The sequence below is a fragment of the Peromyscus maniculatus genome, chromosome 5 (genome assembly GCF_049852395.1).
Source record: "Peromyscus maniculatus bairdii isolate BWxNUB_F1_BW_parent chromosome 5, HU_Pman_BW_mat_3.1, whole genome shotgun sequence".
NCBI lineage: Eukaryota > Metazoa > Chordata > Mammalia > Rodentia > Cricetidae > Peromyscus > Peromyscus maniculatus.
In genome coordinates, this window is record NC_134856.1 from 97076116 (window position 1) to 97096030 (window position 19915).

General features: G+C 43.3%; 1 protein-coding gene across 1 annotated transcript; it reads right to left on the reverse strand.

Annotated features, from left to right (window-relative positions):
• Positions 1-16953: 16953 nt before the first annotated feature.
• On the reverse strand, positions 16954-19866 carry Mrpl32 (mitochondrial ribosomal protein L32). The gene is made up of 3 exons (XM_006980148.4): positions 19695-19866; positions 18173-18354; positions 16954-17492 (listed from the first exon to the last, which is right to left on the reverse strand). The coding sequence occupies exons 1-3, from the start codon at positions 19816-19818 to the stop codon at positions 17238-17240; spliced, it is 561 nt and encodes a 186-aa protein (XP_006980210.1). The 5' UTR covers positions 19819-19866; the 3' UTR covers positions 16954-17237.
• Positions 19867-19915: the final 49 nt, after the last annotated feature.

Here is a 19915-nt window from a genome sequence, read left to right on the forward strand (position 1 = left end):
AGCTTCACCTCTGGGCTTTTCCCTGTGGTGGTATTGTGTTCCCCAAAATATTGTGTACCTTAATAAACTTATCTGGGGTCAGAGAACAGAAAAGCCACTAGTTAGGCAGTGATAGCACACTCCTTTAATCCTAACATTCCAGAGGCAGAAATCCATCTGGGATCTCTGTGAGTTCAAGGCCACATTGGAAACAGCCAGGCAGGGTGACTCACACCTTTAATCCCAGGAAGCAAGCCTTTAATCCTAGGGAGTGATAGTAGAAAGCAGAAAGGTATATAAAGCGTGAGGACCAGAAACTAGAATCATTTGGCTGGTTAAGCATGTGGCTGGTTAAGCATTCAGCTGGTTAAGCTTTCAGGCTTTGAAGCAGCATAGTTCAGCTGGGATTCATTCTGGATGAGGACTCAGAGGCTTCCAGTCTGAGGAAACAGGACCAGCTGAGGAACTGGTGAGGTGAGATAGCTGTGGCTTGTTCTGTCTCTCTGATCTACCAGCATTGACCCCAATAACTGGCCTCGGGTTTGATTTTATTAATAAGAACTTTTAAGATTCCTTCTACATTTCCCGTTCTTTTACTTCTGTAAATCTTACTCTTACTCAGTTGCTTGCTGTATAGCTGGGTGGCTGGCCCATGATGTCCTCCTTCTCTGGCTACTTCTTTCTTTTTCTTCCCAGATTTCTCCTTCTATATATTCTTTCTGCCTGCCAGCCCCGTCTATCCTTTCTCCTGCCTTGCTATTGGCTGTTCAGCTTTTTATTAGACCATCAGGTGTTTTAGACAGGCACAGTAATACAGTTTCACAGAGTTAAACAAATGCAACATAAACAAAAGTAACATACCTTCAAATAATATTCTACTACATATGAACATGTGTGTTTGTGTGTGTGCATGTGTGTGTGTGTGTGTGTGTGTGTGTGTGTGTGTGTGTGTGTGTGCGCATGTGGTGTTGGGGATCAAACCCAGGGCTTCATATATGCTGACCAAGTATTCTATCAGTTGAACTACTTCCCTACCCAAAAGGTTTTTTTAGTTTTATTTTTGTGTCTATCTCTAGAAACTTAATTCACAGCTTTGCAATGCAGCAAGCTCTCTACTGCTGAGCTTTGCTTCTAGCTCCCCCTTCCTGATTCTTTGGGCCATATTTTGTATGTTCAGAACTTCATCTACTACCCACCTCAAAGGAAACCTCCAGGACCTGTATCTTTAACCAGAGACACCCTCTGAAATACTTCATGTGTATTTGTCAAGGCTTCCTAGGAGTTTTCTCAAGGAGTGTGAGAGAAATGAAGCATGGCTCATCTATGTTAGAAAATAAACCACATAGCAATGAATAATAAAAAAACAGGAAGTACTACTTAAAACCAAAAATGACAAAATATTTTGAGATTGAAAATAAGAGACTATACAAACATGATTTATATTTGATTTATTTATCTCCATCTATAATGGCATTAGGGCAGAACAAATTCTAACAACCCAGTGTCCATCCTGCAGCCAAAGGTTGGGCATCAGGGCCTAGCCACATAACAGAGCAGTCCTCCCTCTGGGATTTCAACCAGAAAGGTGATGATGCCTCCAGGACAGTCACTGTAGTAGTTACCTCTTCATAAAATGTGGGAGTGCACTCCTCTGACATGGGATAGAAAGAAAACAACACGTTTTTACTGACCCTTGGGCATTCAGTCCTCTGCTTTGGATACTAGAGGATGGATAAAGAATGGTTCACCACACAAAGTAATTCTGCATGGGACACTGGTTGGTATCCTTTAATACAATTCAAGTCTGACACTACCTGGACAGCATCAGAACCTACAAGCTGAACGCTCAGTCCCTCAAGTCTATCCCTCACTTCCTGTCAGATGACAGCCAGGCACGGTAGATTCTTACATACAATTCTGCTGATGAAAGTCACAGGGGGTGGGGAGGAGTTGTAGCTAGATCAAACATTCTACAAGGCTAATTGACTGACTGAAAAGTCAATAATTGTGGAGAGTTGGGATATTAAAGGTTGGGATCCAGATTTGTCTTGGGCTATCTTTAGCTCTCTTAATAGTCATTGATTTTCTGCCTCTGTGTTTGACCCAGCACCCTTGTGAGTATTAGGTAAATCCTTTTGGAATGTATAGACCCCTAGTATCTACCGATGCAAACACCAAGGAAGTCAAGACAGTGTCTGAAGCCTACAGCAGAGACGTTACTGCTTTGATGTAGCAGGTCTACCTGATAGCTCCACCAAAGTATTTGAAAAGTGCCCGGATATATGGCTTTCTTTGTTCTATGACCACAAAAACTTCATATCTCCATATCAGAACCCAGTATTTGGGGCAACTGAATCTGTGTTCCCAGGCCAGGATTACTCATAGGTGGCTCCAGAATTACGTGTCTCTTACTTTCTTTGAGGTGAGAACTTTGGTTTGCATTAGCACTCCAATTGCATATAGATCAGGGTCCCCATTTAGAAGAACAGGGAATGAAAACATGTTGGATGGGACAGGTACCCCAAAGCGGCAATTCTGAGAAGGTCCTTGTAGAAGACCAGGAAATCCAGAGAGAGTCATGGTTCCTTGCTCCCTGTTATCTCTTAGCCTTGCTTGGAATTTATGAGGGCCTGGCTGAACGAGAGAGAAGGGACCTAGATACCTGTGGCTGAGCCAACCCTGTCATTCCCTCTCCAGCCTCCCCCAGTCTCTGTCACACATCTTCAGACTAGCACTTTGACGCGATGCCCCTCCCGGGGACCGTCTGTCTTTCTCTACAGCTCAGTGGTAGAGTACCTGCTCTGAGTTTGATCCCCCAGTGCTGCACCACCCCCCAAATACAGATGAATCACTGATTACATGTGTAAGTTGAGCTGTCTGGAAGCTGCCCCTGCCCAATGCCTTTCATTTCAGGTTTTCATACAGGCTTTGTAGCGTAAATCAGATTGATCAAGGGAAGGAGAGAGCTCATTGAGGGAGCAATACAGAGGAGCTTGGAGGTGTTTCAGACCTGGCCTGTGGCCTGGCTCCAAAAGAGAAAGGGGTAGGCCAGACCTTTTGTAGGCCACTTATGAGTATCCCCGTTCCCAAATTTAACTTGGATTTTTGTTGTTGTTTTTATTGTTTCTTTGAGACAATCTCTCTATGTAGTCTCGAATGTCCTGGAACTTGATACGTAAACTTGGCTGGTCTTCTACTCACAGAGATTCTCTGCCTCTCCTTTCTCAATACTAAGATTAAAGGCCTCTGCCTCTATGCCCTGGCTTTAACTTGGCATGTTTTAAGCGTGCTCCTCTGATTGAACGAAGCCCAGGCGAGTGAGAGCTTCCTGTCTTTGCCCTGCTGATTCCTTTCAGATATTAATCTCTGGACTCTTTGGCTTCACACTGTTCCCTCCTCCCCTGTCAGTCAGCTAGGAGCTGTTTTCATCCTGACTTTTGGTTCCATTGTACAGACTCCGCAAAGACAAGAAAAAGAAAACACCCTGCCTCCTGACAACTCACATTTTATGGGTGAAAGCAAAACTCCAAAGGGCAGATATGACATGTGAAATGTGTATACTTTGTTTCTTCCATGTTTCCTGGGACACAAACACACTCCGGAGTGAAAACGGTATGCTTGGGCAATGATGTGGCTCAGGGTACCTAGGCAGCTTCAGGATTGAGGCTGATCGCCAAAAAGACTTTCATCTCCACTCTTAACCTCCAAAACAGGCGAGGGGACCACTGTACAAGCTTTAAAACTTCTAGTCAGCCTAGGCCCAAATCTTAAACCCACTAACAGTTCTGCTTCTGCTCCCAAGTTACCTCCCACAGTGATTTCATTTGAATAATCCATCTGGGTCAGACCCACCCAGGTCAGGATAAAGCAGCTTTCACCCAGGCAGACACTGCCCCCACCCGGCTTTTTTTTTTTTTTTTCATCTGTTACTCTTTGGAGGGCCTTCCTTGTGAGCTGACACAGGCTTTGGAGTTCGAGCAGAATCTAACAGAATAGAACAGAGTGGAATCCTTCAAGAATCTCTGAGCTGAACTGGGCGGTGGTGGTACATGTCTCTAATCCCAGCACTCAGGAGGTTGAGGCAGGTGGATCTCTGTGAGTTCTAAGCCAGCCTGGTCTACAGAGCGAGTTCCAGGACAGGCTCCAGAGAAGCCCTGTCTTGGAAAACCAAAACCAAAACCAAAAAAAAAAAAAAAAATCTCTGAGCTAGGTGGAAACCTAGCATTCAAGTTGGCTGCTTCAATCACTTGGGTAACAGACCACTCCCAGCAAGGTGGGCTCACTTTAAACCATGCTAAAGAGACAGGCAGTTCTTTTTGTGAGATACTGTACTTTTCCTCCCCAGGACCCCCACCCTAGTGTAGAAGCATAGAGGCCACAGGCATGTAAAGATCGTCGTAAGTCTGCTGGCTTTTCTGAATTCAATAACTTCCTTTCCGTCTTTCCTTAATGCTTTGGGATTCTTTCCGCTTCCTCAGGCTTCCCTCCACCATGTGGCTGCTTGTCTGCCGTCTGGTGATCCTCAGGCCCACCTCAGTGGCACGGCCTTTTCCCTTCTCTTCTCCATTCTCCTCTGGGTGGCAGTTGACGTTGACAACTTGCCTGCCCTAGGGTTGTTCATTTAAACATGAATGAAGTTGATCTTGAGCTTCTGTTTGAGTCCATTCAATTATTTTATTAGTGAGAAAGGAACCCGTTCTCGCTTGTATCACTGGCACCCACTAAGAAGCGATTTGCCTGCTTTGGGCTTCTATACATCAACCTAGGGGGGCACTAGCCCTGTGTTAGTCTGCTTTCTGTTGCTGTGAGGAAACACCATGATCATGGCAACTTATACAAGGGTTGCTTTGGCTGGCGGTTCCTGAGGGATAGGAGTCTGTTATGGTGGGGAAGCATGGAAGCAGATGGCAGACAGGGTGGCTGGAGAGGAAGCTAAGGCCTCACAGTTTGAACTGCAAGCATGGAGACACCATAGGGAACTGAACATAGCCCAAGCCTTTTAACTCCCAAAGGTCACCTCCAGTGACCACCTCCTCCAACCTCTCAGCCTGTCCAGTAGTGCCACCAACTGGCAACCAAGATTTAAATGGTCAAGAGACATTCATTGAAAGCACAGCAGGCCTCTTGTATGAGGACAGAGAAGAACCGGGAACTGGGTGGCTGCACGGGCACTTTCTTAGTCTGCTTTTGTTCCTCCAACAGCATCTCTCACAGGACTGCTTCTCCCCTCCACTGTACCCAAAGGCCTGTCTTACCTATTCCGTGAGACCGGGAAGCCCAGCTAGAGGTAAATGAATTCATGGTTAGCCTGGTTTCAAAACTTTCTCCCCTAAAATAGTTATTTTTCACTGTTGACACTTTATATTTTATATAATGAGTTTTAGTTTGTTTTTACTCCTTGTTCTCTCACTGGAATCTTCCTCTCAACAAGTCTCCCCACTCCTCTGCGCTCAGGTCTTTTTGTATGTCACCTACTGAAGAGCTAAGTTTTGGGTAAAAACCTTTTTTTAAAAATTCTAATTCACTCTCCTTCTGCTTTCTCTTCCCTTAGGAAATGATTCAAATGCTTTGACTTTCTGAAGAAAATGAATGACAAATGATATAAGGAAATATCTCAGAAAAAATCATGCCAAAATGTTATATTATGCTGTACAAACAGTAAATAATCTGTGTAAAATGATTAGCATTGTGCCTGAATTATACAAACACGGAATTAACAGCAAAATGATTTTTACTCTCTTCCCCGCAGGTGTTATTTTAAGGGTTATTCATAATATATGTAAAATGTTTGACATATAATAGTTATTCAGGGAATAAAGTCTGCTATAATGAAGAAAAATGGTTTGACTCAATGTAAACAATATACTTATGAATAAATAGGTTTAAGATATTAAATAGCAACATAATTAGTAAACATAGATTTTAGATGAGAAATTTTGCTACAAATACTATTTTTTCAAAACGTTTGAAATTTGTCTTCTCTATTGATAGTTTTTCCACCCTACTGTAAACCACATTCTGTGCTAAGTTAAAGTACACCCTTGGTTGGTCTTGCCCTTCATACCATGTCAACAAAAATCATGATTTAACTCTTTGGAAGAACGCATGACATATGACACTGGCCATTAAGTCATCAATACGTTAGACTGGATAGAGTTACTTGCTTTATCTAAATATAATATCAAGGGGAAAAAAGAAGAAAACTATACATGGTGCTGTAGTGAGGGAGGGAAAATTCAGAGCCCTGGGCTATTAGAAATGTTCCCACAAAGGCTGAGTGAGTCAGACTCTCAGAAGCAAAGCATTTCTTCCAGCTTCTTGGTATTGGCCTAAATCTTCTAGTCTGACCTTCAGATGTTACAACCGAGGACACAGTTCCTCTCCCAGGGAGAGCAAGTGTGGCTCCTTCCACTGCGCTGGAGAGCATGGGAGGGCTGTTCCTGTCTTCCTCCCTCCACCTTATCTCTGTCTCTTTCTCCCAATCACCATCGCTGGACCTATGTTTCCCTCTTTTACAGGAACCCCCACCACCAGTAATTATACGTGTTGAGCTCTCTGGCACACACACACACACACACACACGCACGCACGCGCGCACGCGCGCACGCGCGCACGCGCGCACGCGCACACGCGCGCACGCGCACACGCACACACGCTTGCTTTCTTGTTTGCTGCCACCATCTTTGTATGTGTGCGTCCTTTTTACAGGATAATTACCATCAACAATAAAATGCAGTCATATATCCCTCTCTGCCCCGCCCCCCATCTCCCATCTACTCCTCTAGTCTCCCTTTCTTCTAGATTCGATCTCAGTTCTTCATTCCCTGGCAGAGGAAAACCCTTTGGAAAGTTCTCTCTAGGAAATGCTGCCTCTACCAACTGAGCAAACATTTATTCTTCAGCCCACTCCAATCTGTCATCTGCCACCAACACTGAAATGAAATTGCTTTTGTCACTGTCACAAATGAATTCCATTTGCTACAATCCCTAGGTGCTTCTAAAAACTACATATTTTTGATTATATGTGTGGTGGGGCATAAGGAGAGAAGGGGGAAGAGGGAGAGGATATATGTGCACGAGTGCCTCCTGTGACTTTGGAAGCCAGACACAATGGATTCTTCTGGAACCCGAGTTACAAGCAATTGTGAGCTCTGATGTGGCTTTGGAACCCAACTGAGGTCCTCTGAAAGAGCGGCAGGTGCTCTTAACTGCAGAGCCCTCTCTCCACTAGGTGGTTTTAATCCCGTTTACTCCACTTCCTAGCAGCACCCGAAACCATGCGGTTCCTCCAGAGAAGGTACCTCTGCACTGCAGCAGCACAGTGAGCTCTTTCACTGAGCTCCCCTCTCCAGCTGCCTGCAGAACTGTCTCTTTCTTAAGCACCAGCCCTAGATAATCTTATTCATCCCCATGCTTGAAACTCCCCACAGGAGCCCTTCCAAATGCAGACACTCAGCTTAGTTGGATGGCTTGTTGAAATGTGAAATCCTCACACCCGCTGCCACTGCCTCCTCCCCCCAAACACACACCCTATAACCTGCCTTTGCCTCACTCAGGCTTCATTATGGTCCCTAAACTAAAAGGCTGGGAATAAAGCCATGCTTTTGAAACAGTGTAGAAAGAAAGGGAAAATAAAGGAGGGAGAGTGGGGAGGAGGGGTGGGGGTAGGGGGAAATAAAGCCCTTACCCCGGGATCTTCACCCCGGGATCTTCACCCTGGCATCTAGTTCCCCCCCCTCCTGCCCCCCTCCCCTGCCCCCCACTCCACCCCCCATTCCCACCTCCTCCAGGGCAAAGCCTCCCCTGAGGACTGAGATCAACCTGGTAGACTCAGTCCAGGCAGGTCCAGTCCCCTCCTCCCAGACTGAGCCAAGCGTCCCTGCATAAGCCCCAGGTTTCAAACAGCCAACTCATGCAATGAGCACAGGACCTGGTACCACTGCCTGGATGCCTCCCAAACCGATCAAGCCAATCAACTGTCTCACCTATTCAGAGTGCCTGATCCAGTTGGGGGCCCCTCAGCCTTTGGTTCATAGTTCATGTGTTTCCATTCGTCTGGCTATTTGTCTCTGTGCTTTATCCAACCTTGGTTTCAACAATTCTCGCTCATATAAACCCTCCTCTTTCTCACTAATTAGACTCCCGGAGCTCCACCCGGGGCCTAGCCGTGGATCCTTACATCCAGATTCCTCAGTCCTTGGATGGGGTTTCTGAAGATTTATTTACTTATTATGTATACAGCATGTATGACTGCAGGCCACAAGAGGGCACCAGATCTCATTACAGATGGTTGTGAGCCACCATGTTGTTGCTGGGAATTGAACTCAGGACCCCCTGGAAGAGCAGTCAGTGCTCTTAACCTCTGGCTGGTTTTACATACCAAACACAGATTCCCCTGTCCTCCCTCCTCCTGCCTCCCAGCCTTTCCCCCTCCAACTCACCCCCATTTCCACCTCCTCCACGGCAAGGTCTCCTATGTGGAGTCAGCAGAGCCTGGTACATTCAGTTGAGGCAGGTCCAAGCCCCTCCCCCTGCACCAAGGCTGTGTGAAGTGTCTCACCATAAGCACTAGGTTCCAAAAAGCTGGCCCATGCACTAGAGACGGGTTCTGATTCCACTTCCTGAGGGGCCCCCTAAACAGTTTAAGCTAAACAACTGTCTTGCCTATCCAGAGGGCCTAGAGGGATTCTATGAGCAAGGGACATGGAGACCATGATGGGAAAAAGTACAGAGACAACTAGGCAAACTAGTGGAAACGCAAATACTATATGTGTGGACCAATAGCTGAGGAGGCCCCATGGTACTGGACTAGGCCCTCTGGATAGGTGAATTATTCTTAATCAGGGACAGAATGTTTATAGCCTTGGGTTTTACCAAATTAAACCCTTAAATCTAGACAGAGTATGTTATAAAACCACTGGGCAGTTTCATGAATTAAAAAAAAAGTTTTAAAACCAAATTTGCTTTATTCTTGATAATTGCATCCATGTGTATAACACACACACACACACACACACACACACACACACACACACACACACACACACACACACACATCCCTCCTGTGTTGTGGAATAATCCTTTTGTACACTGTGAAGATGTATCTTTGCCAAGGAACATTCCAATTGGTTTAATACAGAGTTGAATGACCAATAGCTAGGCAGGAAGAGGTTAGGTGGGGCTTCCAGGCAGAGAGAGAGAGGAAGAGATGAATCTAGGTACTGGGAGATGCCAGAGGAGACAGAGAGGAAGCAGGACATGTAGGAGAGGGAAAAGCCAAGAGCCATGTGACAGCATGTAGATTAATAGAAATGGGTTGATTTAAGTTATAAGAGCTAGAAACAAGAGTTAGAAACAAGTCTAAGCTAAAGTCAGGCTTTCATAATTAATAATAAGTCTCTGTGTTACGATTTGGGCAGTCCCAAAAAGCCTGCCACACTCGTTTCTCTCTTCAAGCTCCAATATCTGCCCTGTTCGTGTCTTTGTTTGCTCCCTTATTGCTGAGATGAACACTACCCAGGGACAGATAGTCCTGGATAGTGTAAGACAAGCAGGCTGATTAAGCCATGGAGAACAAGCCAGTAAACAGCTTTCATTCATGGTCTTTGCTTTGGTTCCTGTCTCTAGGCTCCTGCCCTAAGTTCCTGCATTAGCTACCTTCAACAGTGGACTTGTGAGCTGAATTAAACCCTTTCTTCTCCAAGTTGCTTTTGGACATAACATTGATCATAGCAACCAAGAAGCAAACCAGTACAGAAATTAGTACCAGGATCACAGGATATTATTGGTGTGGCACACTTGGCCATGTTGATTTCAGGCACCTTTGAAACTTTGGGCTAGAAAAAGCCATTGGATACTTAGAGCTTAGGCTGTTGTGGGAGCTTGGAAGGTAGGGATGGTGAAAGAGATGTAGACAATGGAGGCCTGGCTTATGAAGTTTGCAGGAAATGGACTATCAGGGATGTTTATGTGATACTTCGAATTAAGGATTTGTGGTTTCTTTGCTAGCTGGGGCTGAAGAATCAGTTGTGATTAAAAAGAGAACAGGATATGAGCTGGGTATTACCTGATTCACCAAGGCATAACATTAGACGTTGTTCACAGCAGCAATCCATATCAAATGGAACTAGTATGTATGATTGGGCAGGTCCTGAGGGGGCATAAGCAAGTTGTACAAGGAGGTGGCCCAAATGTCTATGGTTCCTACTCCTGTTACAATATGCTCTGGACCCAAGCATTGGCCAGTTTGCTTATGGGGTATGTTCTATGATGAGTTGACTGAGAAAGAGAAAATTAGAGCCTTTTTTATAGACAGCTTTACACACTATGCTGTTATCATCCAGAAGTGGACAGCTGCAGCATCGCAGCCCCTTTCTAGAACAACTATGAAGGACCTTATTGGAGAAAAAATCTTCACAGTGGGCAGAATTTCAAGCAATGAACATTGTTGTACATTTTTCTTGGAAGGAGAAATGGCCAGATATGTGACTGTAGTCAATGGTTTGACTGGATGGTCAGGAACTTGGAAGGAGCATGATAGAAAATTGGTGAGAAAGACAGTTGGGCAAGAAGTACAAGGATAGATCTCTCCAATGGGCAAAGGGTGTGAAAATGCTTGTGTACCATGTAAATGCTCATCAAGAGTGACTCCAGAAGTGTTCAATAATCAAGTAGACAAGGTGATCTGTTCTGCGAATAGCCTCTTCCCAAGGCCATCCCATTGTCCATAGGCCTGTGAACAAAGTGATCATGGTGGCAGAGATGGAAGTTTGCATGGACTCGACAAAATGGACTTTCACTTACTAAGGCTGACTCAGCTACAGCTGCTGCTAAGTGTCAAATCTGCCCATATCAGAGACCAATGCTGAACTTCTGATATGGCACTATGACCCAGGGTGACCAGCCAGTGACCTGGTGGCAAGTTGGTTACATTAAACAACTTCCATAACGGAGGAGTCAACTACTTATTCATGGACTACTTATTCTGGCCATGACTTTGCTTCTCTGCATGTGATGCTTCATCCAAAGTAATCTCAAGCAGCATTACTTCTGACTATGGAATCCATTTCACAGCTAAGGAAGTGTGTCTGGAATGCAGGAGATCCTTTGGGGTGTCTCTTGGTGTTCTGTGTCCTGTGATTAAAGCCAATGTGAAACTACAACATACCAGGCAGGATGATGAATAGACCAGACCCTTCAGGTCACCTCTCCAGGTAAATAACCAACATATGCTAAAGTGCTTCCCAAGGGTTGGAAGAAATACAGAATAGGATAGCAGATAGTTGCAGAAACAAGGATTGTAATTGCCCTGCTGCTGTGGATTCCTATGCTTATATCACAACAATTTCCAAGCTTTCATTGTGGACCAGGGACCAAGGGATCTCCAGGAGACTTCTGGGCTTCCTGGCACCAGATTTGGACTGCTGGGACACCCAGTCTGTGGAATGAGCAACTACCAGTAGTTGCCCTATTCCTCAGTGAGAGACAGCCATTGTCGGGCCAATCTGACTGCTGAGGTGCCCGACCTCCAGGACCAAGTAACTACCAGGTTCTCAGCTCTCAGGTGTGAGGCTGCTGCTGCTGTCACTATGTAGCTCTGGCTGTTCTGTCACTAGTTATAAGAGTAGGTTGTCCTCAAACTCACAGAGATCTGCATTTCTGTTTCCCATGTGCTGGGACTAAAGGTATGCATCACCATACCCAACTTAAAAAACCAACCAAACAAACCACTAAGTCCAGTTAGTATTGACATATGTACATGGGTGGGGCCATCCAAGAAATTTTTAAGAAAAATTACATAAACTTAAATTCACATATTTCCACAAAATTTTTAAACTTTAACTTTTAAATTTTGTTTAATATTTTTTTTGTTGGATATTGTATCAATGTAACATAGAAAATTGTAGGAAGAAATGTCTAAGGATGAATATGACACCTAAGGACATCTCTTTTCCACAGGTGAGTAAATCTGTTTTCCCTTATTCTTTTTTATTTTCTGTTTTGTCTGAGACACGGTCTCTCTATGTAACCCTGGCTGTCCTGGAACTCACTTTGAAATCAGGCTGGCATCAAACTCAAGGAGATCCGCCTGCCTCTGACTCCTGAGTGCTGGGATTTATTTTTCCCTTATTCTTAAATATCACAATAATTTTCTTCACTTAGCATCATTCTGAAATTCTGTTCTGTGGTATAGTCAAGAATTTGCCTTAATTTTACATTTTATTTACTTATTTAGTGTGTGTGGTGTGTGTGTGTGTGCACTTTCCTAGTCTCATGTGTGGATGTCAGAGTGTTTCTGAACTTGGATTTACAGTTCTACTCAAGAAGCTTGGTTTAGCAACTCATCCTTGAAAAGTCAATTAAAACAGCCAAATTAATAGCAAAACAAAGAAAAGAGATTTATTCAATGTGGGATTACTCACATTGGGAAGAAGGCCCAAGAGATTCAGGGAGACACACCCCCCACCCTGCCATCTTCAGGGCCCTGAAATGAGATTCAAGTTTAAACAGAGGGCCAGGAATATGTACATTTTACCAGTCCCATTCAAGTTATGGCCCTGCCAATCATCTGGGCTTCATTCTTAACTTGCAAGGCAGTCTTACAAATCAGAGTTGTGTGAAATATCTTTTCTGGGAGTCAATACATTCCTCTGTCTGGCATCAAGTTTCTGTGTTTTTCTTCTTCCACCAAGAGATCACCGATGTTCATTGTCTTAACTGTCCGGCAGCTAAGGAAGGGAAAGGGAGCTCCCCAGCCTGCTGGCAGCAGTGTTGGGCTGACTACCCACTACCTGATGTTTGTACCTTCTGGTCTCCATACCACCAAATGATCACCAAATCTAGTTTGTCCTGTTTCTGAAATATGATAATTTCCATTAGTTCTATCTATATCCTATCTATATATCTCATTATATCTCTCTATATCACCATCATGGTCTGTACTACATCACCTGGTCCAGGTAACTGCCAGACCTGTATTCTGTCTAAGTCCTTTCTTGCCCCACTTCCATGCATTTTCCTTCCTGTCTCTAAATTAAATGTCTTTGGAGACAGAGGATAAAGTCAAGGTGTTGCTCACTAATTGCTGTGCTTGAGAAGGAAAGAGAAAAACAACATAATGACTGGAGTTTTGCTGAAGCAACTTGATTGTTTTCAAAGTGGTAAAGAGGGGTACAGATTTAGCTGGTAGGGGTGGGTGTGAGTGGCAGGGGGAGATGGGTGTGAGTGGCAGGGGGAGATGGGTGTGAGTGGCAGGTGGAGATGGGTGTGACTAGCAGGGGAAGATGGGTGTGATTAGCAGAGCTTTTAACGTTCTAACCTCAAAATATTAGTTTGCAGAGTAGCTCTATTTACTGAATATGCAAGCCAGGCTACCAGAGAAGCAAACCTAAGGAGAAAGACTGAAACTGCTGAGGCTGTGATGTGTTAAAAGTGATATTCTAGTGGACAACTTGAACTACATGGCTATTAGAGAGCAGAGCAGAAAGGAAAATTAGACTTGGAGGCACAGACACAAAAGCTATCACTGAGTTTAAGATATGGAAAGGAGAGGATGGCACAGTGAAAAAAAAATTATGTCACATTTAGAAACATTCAAAATAGAATTAATTTTGAGTCAGACAAGGGGAGTATCATTCCTGACTTCTACTGAACAGAATTCAGTAGCTCCCAACCTCAGGAGCTATAACTCATGTCTACAGATATTGTCAAATATCACATGGGCACAGACAGGGCATTGCTCCTGATTAGCACTACTGAATTCGCCAGGCAGTAGCAGCCCATGCCTTTAATCCCAGCACTTCTGAGGCAGAGGCAGGCAGATCTCAGTGAATTCGAGGCCAGCCTGGTTGGTCTACAAAGTGAGTTCCAGGACAGCCAGGATTGTTACACAGAGAAACCCTGTCTTGAAAAACAAACAAAAAAGAACTACTGAATTCAAAAAGTACTGATGAAATGATACCTTTTAGGCCCTAAAATCTTATTATTGGAGAGATAATATTTTTTATCATCCTGAGCTTATTTATCCTGAAAAAATGCTCATGCCAAGGAACTTGCATTAAGCAGGCTGCATGTACCCAAGAATGTAGAGCAGGAAAGGAGGCTGTGAGAGAGTATCACTTGACTCCCAGGTGGAGTAAGCAAAGTACTAAACAGAGTGATGTGAGACTCAGTTGTATCTTCTATTGGTAGCCTTCACTCAACACTACAGACTGCTTTTTTTTCCCCTTGAAATAATCTTGCCCTCTAGTCACAGGTTGGTGGCTTTGATAGAAGCAGACCATGTCTTTAGCATGGCTAGACCTGACAGTTTATTACTTGAGAAGATTCTGCAATTAACTGTGGTCCTATAGCATGGCTGCAGTGATGCTTACCTGAATTATGGCAGTTCCTAATGTGGTTTAAAGGCAGAAACTGTAAAGCTAGCTCTGAGTTTGCCTACCTGGGTCCAGGAGACCCGAATATGTTGGCCCTCTAGTTTTCTTCCCATTCTCTTCCAAATTGCACCCTTAACACTAGTGACTTCATGAACTTGGAAAAGGTGAATGAATACACAGGTCAATGGGGATACATGAGAAGCATTGGTAGGTAACACAAAGGCCTTCTAAGGAATGCTTTCAATGTAGTGAAGAGCTGCTCCATTAAGACTATGCCATGGTGTCCAATGAGCACCATGCTGATCTAGATGCCCTTTGCTGTGGAGACCAGTGAAGAAGAGCAATTGGAAAAGATACTTCTGTCATAGAGATAGAGACGATAAAGTTATTCAAAACACAGCCCCCCATATGATGCTACTACTCAGGAACTGTAGCTGAAGATAGAGCAGTCTATTTATTTAACATACTAAGAAATGATAATCACAGGCAGTAGAGTTCCTTAGCACAGATCTAAAACCAGAGACAAATCTTTTCCCTAAAATTACCAACTGCATATAGAAGGGTGTGGGGGTGGGGTGAGGCTAGAAAAGAGTTCTGAGAAGATAGAACCAAATGTTCATCAACTGGTACTTTAAAGGCCCTACTCTGGGTATTTACTTAAATGGTTTATCTTGGGTTTGCTGCACAAAAACTATGAAAAAATAATTCATACGTTAAAAGGATCTTTTAAAAATTGAATACTTCTCCAAGGGAATTAGTCTTGTGTGTGAGGGGCTCAACCCTTATAAACTGCCTCCCAAATGAAAGATTTGTTACCTAGCATACATTTTGCAGTCTTTCCTTCTTTCTTTTTTTTTTTTGGTTTTTCGAGACTGGGTTTCCCTGTGTAGCTTTGCACCTTTCCTGGAACTCACTTGATAGCCCAGGCTGGCCTTGAACTCACAGAGATCTGCCTGGCTCTGCCTCCTGAGTGCTGGGATTAAAGGCGTGTGCCAACAGTCTTTCCATCAAAGGTATATCCAGTAAGCCTTGGCTTTCATGAACCAAGGATTTAACTTCAAGTAAATCCAACTAAAAGTCTGACATATAGCACATGTCCGACTTGCCAAGATAAAATAAATCATTCGTGGAGGACTGCTTTAACAATGTCCAAATATCCATAACCAACTCCTATGTTTTTTCTCCTTCTTGGATTGAGTCAATCCTTCAAAGAGCTATTTCCTGGGGTTCTATGCTCTCTAGGTTTAAAAGATTTTTGTTGTATATTTTGTTTGTATTCTGACAAATAAAGCTTGCCTGGAGATCAGAGGGTGGAGCTAGCCATTAGTTAACCATAGAGGCCAGGTGGTGGTGGTGGTGGTGGTGGTGGCGGCGGCGGCGGCGGCGGCGGCGGCGGCGGCGGCGGCGGCGGCGGCGGCACAAGCCTTTAATCCCAGCACTTCGAAGACTCACGTTTGATCCTAGCATTTGGGAGGCTTACACCTTTAATCCCAGCACAATCAGGAGGTGGAAGACAGGAATATAAGGTGGTTGAAGACACAATCTTGGCCCCCCTTTCCATCTGAGGATTCGTAGAGGTAAGAAGTCTCCAGAAGCTGCTCTGCTTCTTTGATCTTTCAGGTTATTACCCCAATATTTGACTCTTGGTTTTTATGGTAAGACTAATTAGGATCATGCTTTAGATTTGCTTCCACTGGACTACAGTTTAATACATTCCATGAAATTGGTCATTTGTCTGTAGAACAACCACATGGATGACCTTATTGTATTCCCTTCATTTGGAAGCCCCATGGGAGAAGCATTCCCCCAGTTTAGTATCTAGAGACTTCTAGACTCACATGAATATTCCTTCTCTTCAAGTAAAAGTTCAGAGTTGAAATTATTTTCAATTAGTAAATGTTCAGATTATCATGGCACATACTTTGTTTTAAGTATATTCCAAGTATTTACTGTGGTTCTTAAAAATTTTGTTGTTGTTCATTTCATTTTAATCCCCTTACTTCAGTGAGCTATCTTTATTGTACTTGCAGTGAAGAAATAAGCTAGCAAGCCCTGGGCTACAGAGGGACTCAGAAATTGAAGTGAAAATAAGAAATGGATTGAAGAATGTTAAAGATGTTATTGCTGCAAGTTAGGAAAAATACTAGAATATGAATTAAACTAAAAAGATATAGTGGTAGAAAAGTTGAATCTATATCCATAGTACATTTCTTTATATACTAGAATTTATTAATCTCATTAAAAAAACTTTCTCCAAACAATCTCACAAACATCTACAATGACACTGGGATGTGATTTTGATTACTGTAAAATGAGAACTATTTCTATTATTTAAGTAAATTACTATAGTATGTTCCATAAAAAGTAAATCCTTCTGAAGATAATTTTGCTAAAACAACAACAAAGAAGAAAGTCTCTCTCTTTCCTTTTTTGAGACAGAGTCTTACTCTGTAGCCCTGGCTGGCCTGGAACTTGAGATTCTCCTGCTTCTACTACTGAATGCTGGGATAAAAGAAGTGTGCCATATGCCTGGCCTACAACCTTTTCTTATTAACACAACTACCATTTTAAAAATCTGCAAGAATTCAAACAGCCTATATAACTTGCTATGAATTTTATTAAATTGCTTTTTGTTTTGGTCTGGAAATTTTAGGTTTAATTAAAACCCAACAGCATTACAGGAACACACATATTAATCTACTGAGCCTTTGCATCAACATATTGAGTTTATTAAAGATACACTCTTCAAATTACCTCATTTAAAATTAACAGCTAATAAAGTCCATTTTAAAACACATTGATATGAAAACAAAGACTCCTGATTTTAGAGACTTACTATGAAATTTTCCTTACTATGAAATTATCCTTTTAACTTCTTCAGTGTCAATTCTGGGTGAACCAAGATGGCCTCTTCATGTTTCGTTCAACAATCCTCTTGCCCTGATCTTGCTCTGACGGTTTCTCTCCTGTGTACAGCACCACAGTCTCTACGGTGGGAGCTTTAAAGGGCCCCCCTTCTTGAGCCCATATTTGTTGTCTGATTTTTGTTGTTTCCTTGCGTACTTTCTCATAGCAATAGCCACAAAGGACATGTTTCTGCTTCAGGTGACCACATTCAGGGCACATGTCTATATTGTTCTTGAAAACAAAGAAAAACTTATTAACAACAGGCAACATAATACACAATCACCAGCAGGAGCCCTAAAATGCTGACACTGTAGCTTTCTGAGAAGGTTCATGCTATGTGAGGTTATAGACTATCTTGTTCAACCCTAACAGCAAAACTGAGAAAATACTAACACTGAGTTCAAATTAGTAAGATAATTGGGGCTACAACTCAATCTAGCATACTTTTATTTGTATAGCCTATGAATAAACTATTCTCAGATTCTCTTGTCTACCCTCTGGCCTGAGTAGAATATTCTGATTTTGTAAGTCCCATGAGTTTAAGCATTCCACATTAAGCATAGCCAAGGAAAACTTTGGAGATTTCTAGAGAGGAATTGTTTGTGAGGATCCCATGTGACTTTTGAATTGAGACATCTCTCAGTTCTCTAATTTCAAACACTAAATAATCAACAAGGAGCCCATGAACACAATGAGCTGAACCACTAAGAGTAACTTAAAACATCAAGGAAAAGTGAAATTCCTTTTCTATTTGTGTGGAGCCAAACAGATGATTAAGACTATTATAAAGCCAGTTCCTCTCCTATATGGATATGAGGTTATTCAACAGTAGGCTTGAGGAAAAGAGTGTGTGTGTGTGTGTGTTGTGCGCACACCCACAACACACACACACACACACACACACGAATTACCTTAATTGCAATAAGCTTCCGGGGGTTTCTTCTCCTACACCGGTTAACTTCAATGGTGCGTCTGTTTTTGGGGGCTGCCATCCAAAAGATACTATCTAAAAAGCTGGACTCCTCTTTATTTCCACTGGTATCATGTTCTAGTTCTGTGAGTATGGGTGGACCCTGGACTGCTAATGCTGGTGCTGTAAAACAAAAGAGAGACCAGAATCAACTTCTAGTTCCTAAATGACTATTTATACTGTTCTCTTTAACAATCGTGTCACTAGACACACATATATGTGTTTGTGTGTATGTACGCACACATGAAGGTTGGAGCTAGTTCTCTCCTTACACTGTGTAGGTCTTGAGGCTAGAACTCAGGCCTTGAGGCTTGGCAGCAAGGTCCTTGACTACTGAGCCATGTGGCTGGCCTGAAATACATAGTTTAGCATGTTAAACTAAACAAATATTAATAATGAGCCCCAGCTATTAAAATATACTAAAGCTCACACAAAAGGCAATTTAAAATAATTCAAATGAAATGTTTTCTTAGTCCACCCTCCTGAAGCAACGGGTCTGTTAAGCATTTCTTACATTATGGGATACAGGACGCTGTGGTTTCGTAGTAAATAACGTACAAGTAAATCTAATCTTGAGATTCCTGCATGCGCTTTTCCTAGAACTGAGATGACTACCCTGGCCATCATTTGTACCATAGTATTTAGACCTAGTTAGCTACTTTAGGAACCACATATGTTTCTAAAGTCATTAACTCTTCCTTAATATTTAAGCTTGACCTGTGTGCTAAGAAAATGAGGTTTATTATTTATGAGACCATCCAGTGTTTCACTTTTGTTTTTCTAAACTACTTAGAAAGGCACTCCTTTGCTCTTCCTTTTTTCTTCACACTTGAAATAGTTCGCTCTATTCTTTGGGCTTTACCAGTACATAAACTGTCCAAGCACTGGTCTGAAATCCCAGAATCAGGAGGTTGAGGGCAGGAGGATCAGGCCTGCCTGGGCAGACTGGTCATGGATAAGAGACCTTGTCTCACCCATCCCTCTCCACACCGCCGACCAAGAGAGTAAAAAGCACATAAAGCTTTCTATACTGGCATTCTTTCTCAACAGACCTTTTAAGTTTTGCTACACATAGCCCAGCCGTTTATAACAGTTCTGGACTGCCTGCGTGACCTTGGGAATTTTTTTGCCTATTAGACACCCAATGGATTGAAATGATTATCTCAGGTAGCAGATGGAGACAAATAGTTATTACACGACATTTATGACCTAATGGAATATATCTCTGTTCAGACTGTCTGGGTATTATCACTTCTGGGATACGTTGTAAATGCTACAGCAATTTAAACTTTAACATCCAAGATACCAGTAGCTCGAAGCTAGCCTGGGCTACACAGTGAGCTCCAGATCACCCTTAGTTAGCTACAGGGACAGTCTCCAACCCCCCAAAGCACGCGCTGTTTCTCTCATACAACTCGGAAGCCCCCGCCAAGCCACTTCCCACCAACTCTCGCCTTACGGACCCCACTGAGGACTGGCAACCCCGTTCCAGCTCTGTTGCAGTTGCTGCAGCAGCTCCCAGCACCTCCGGAGCGGTGCGGGACGCGCGGGCCACGGGAACGACAGTAACAGTAAGGCGGACGCCATGTTTCTCACTGGAATGAGATGCGTGCAGGGACCCTGTGCAAGCTCTCGGGTCCCCCGCCTCCCTGCTCAGAGCATGCGCAGGGCCGCTCCTACGCAT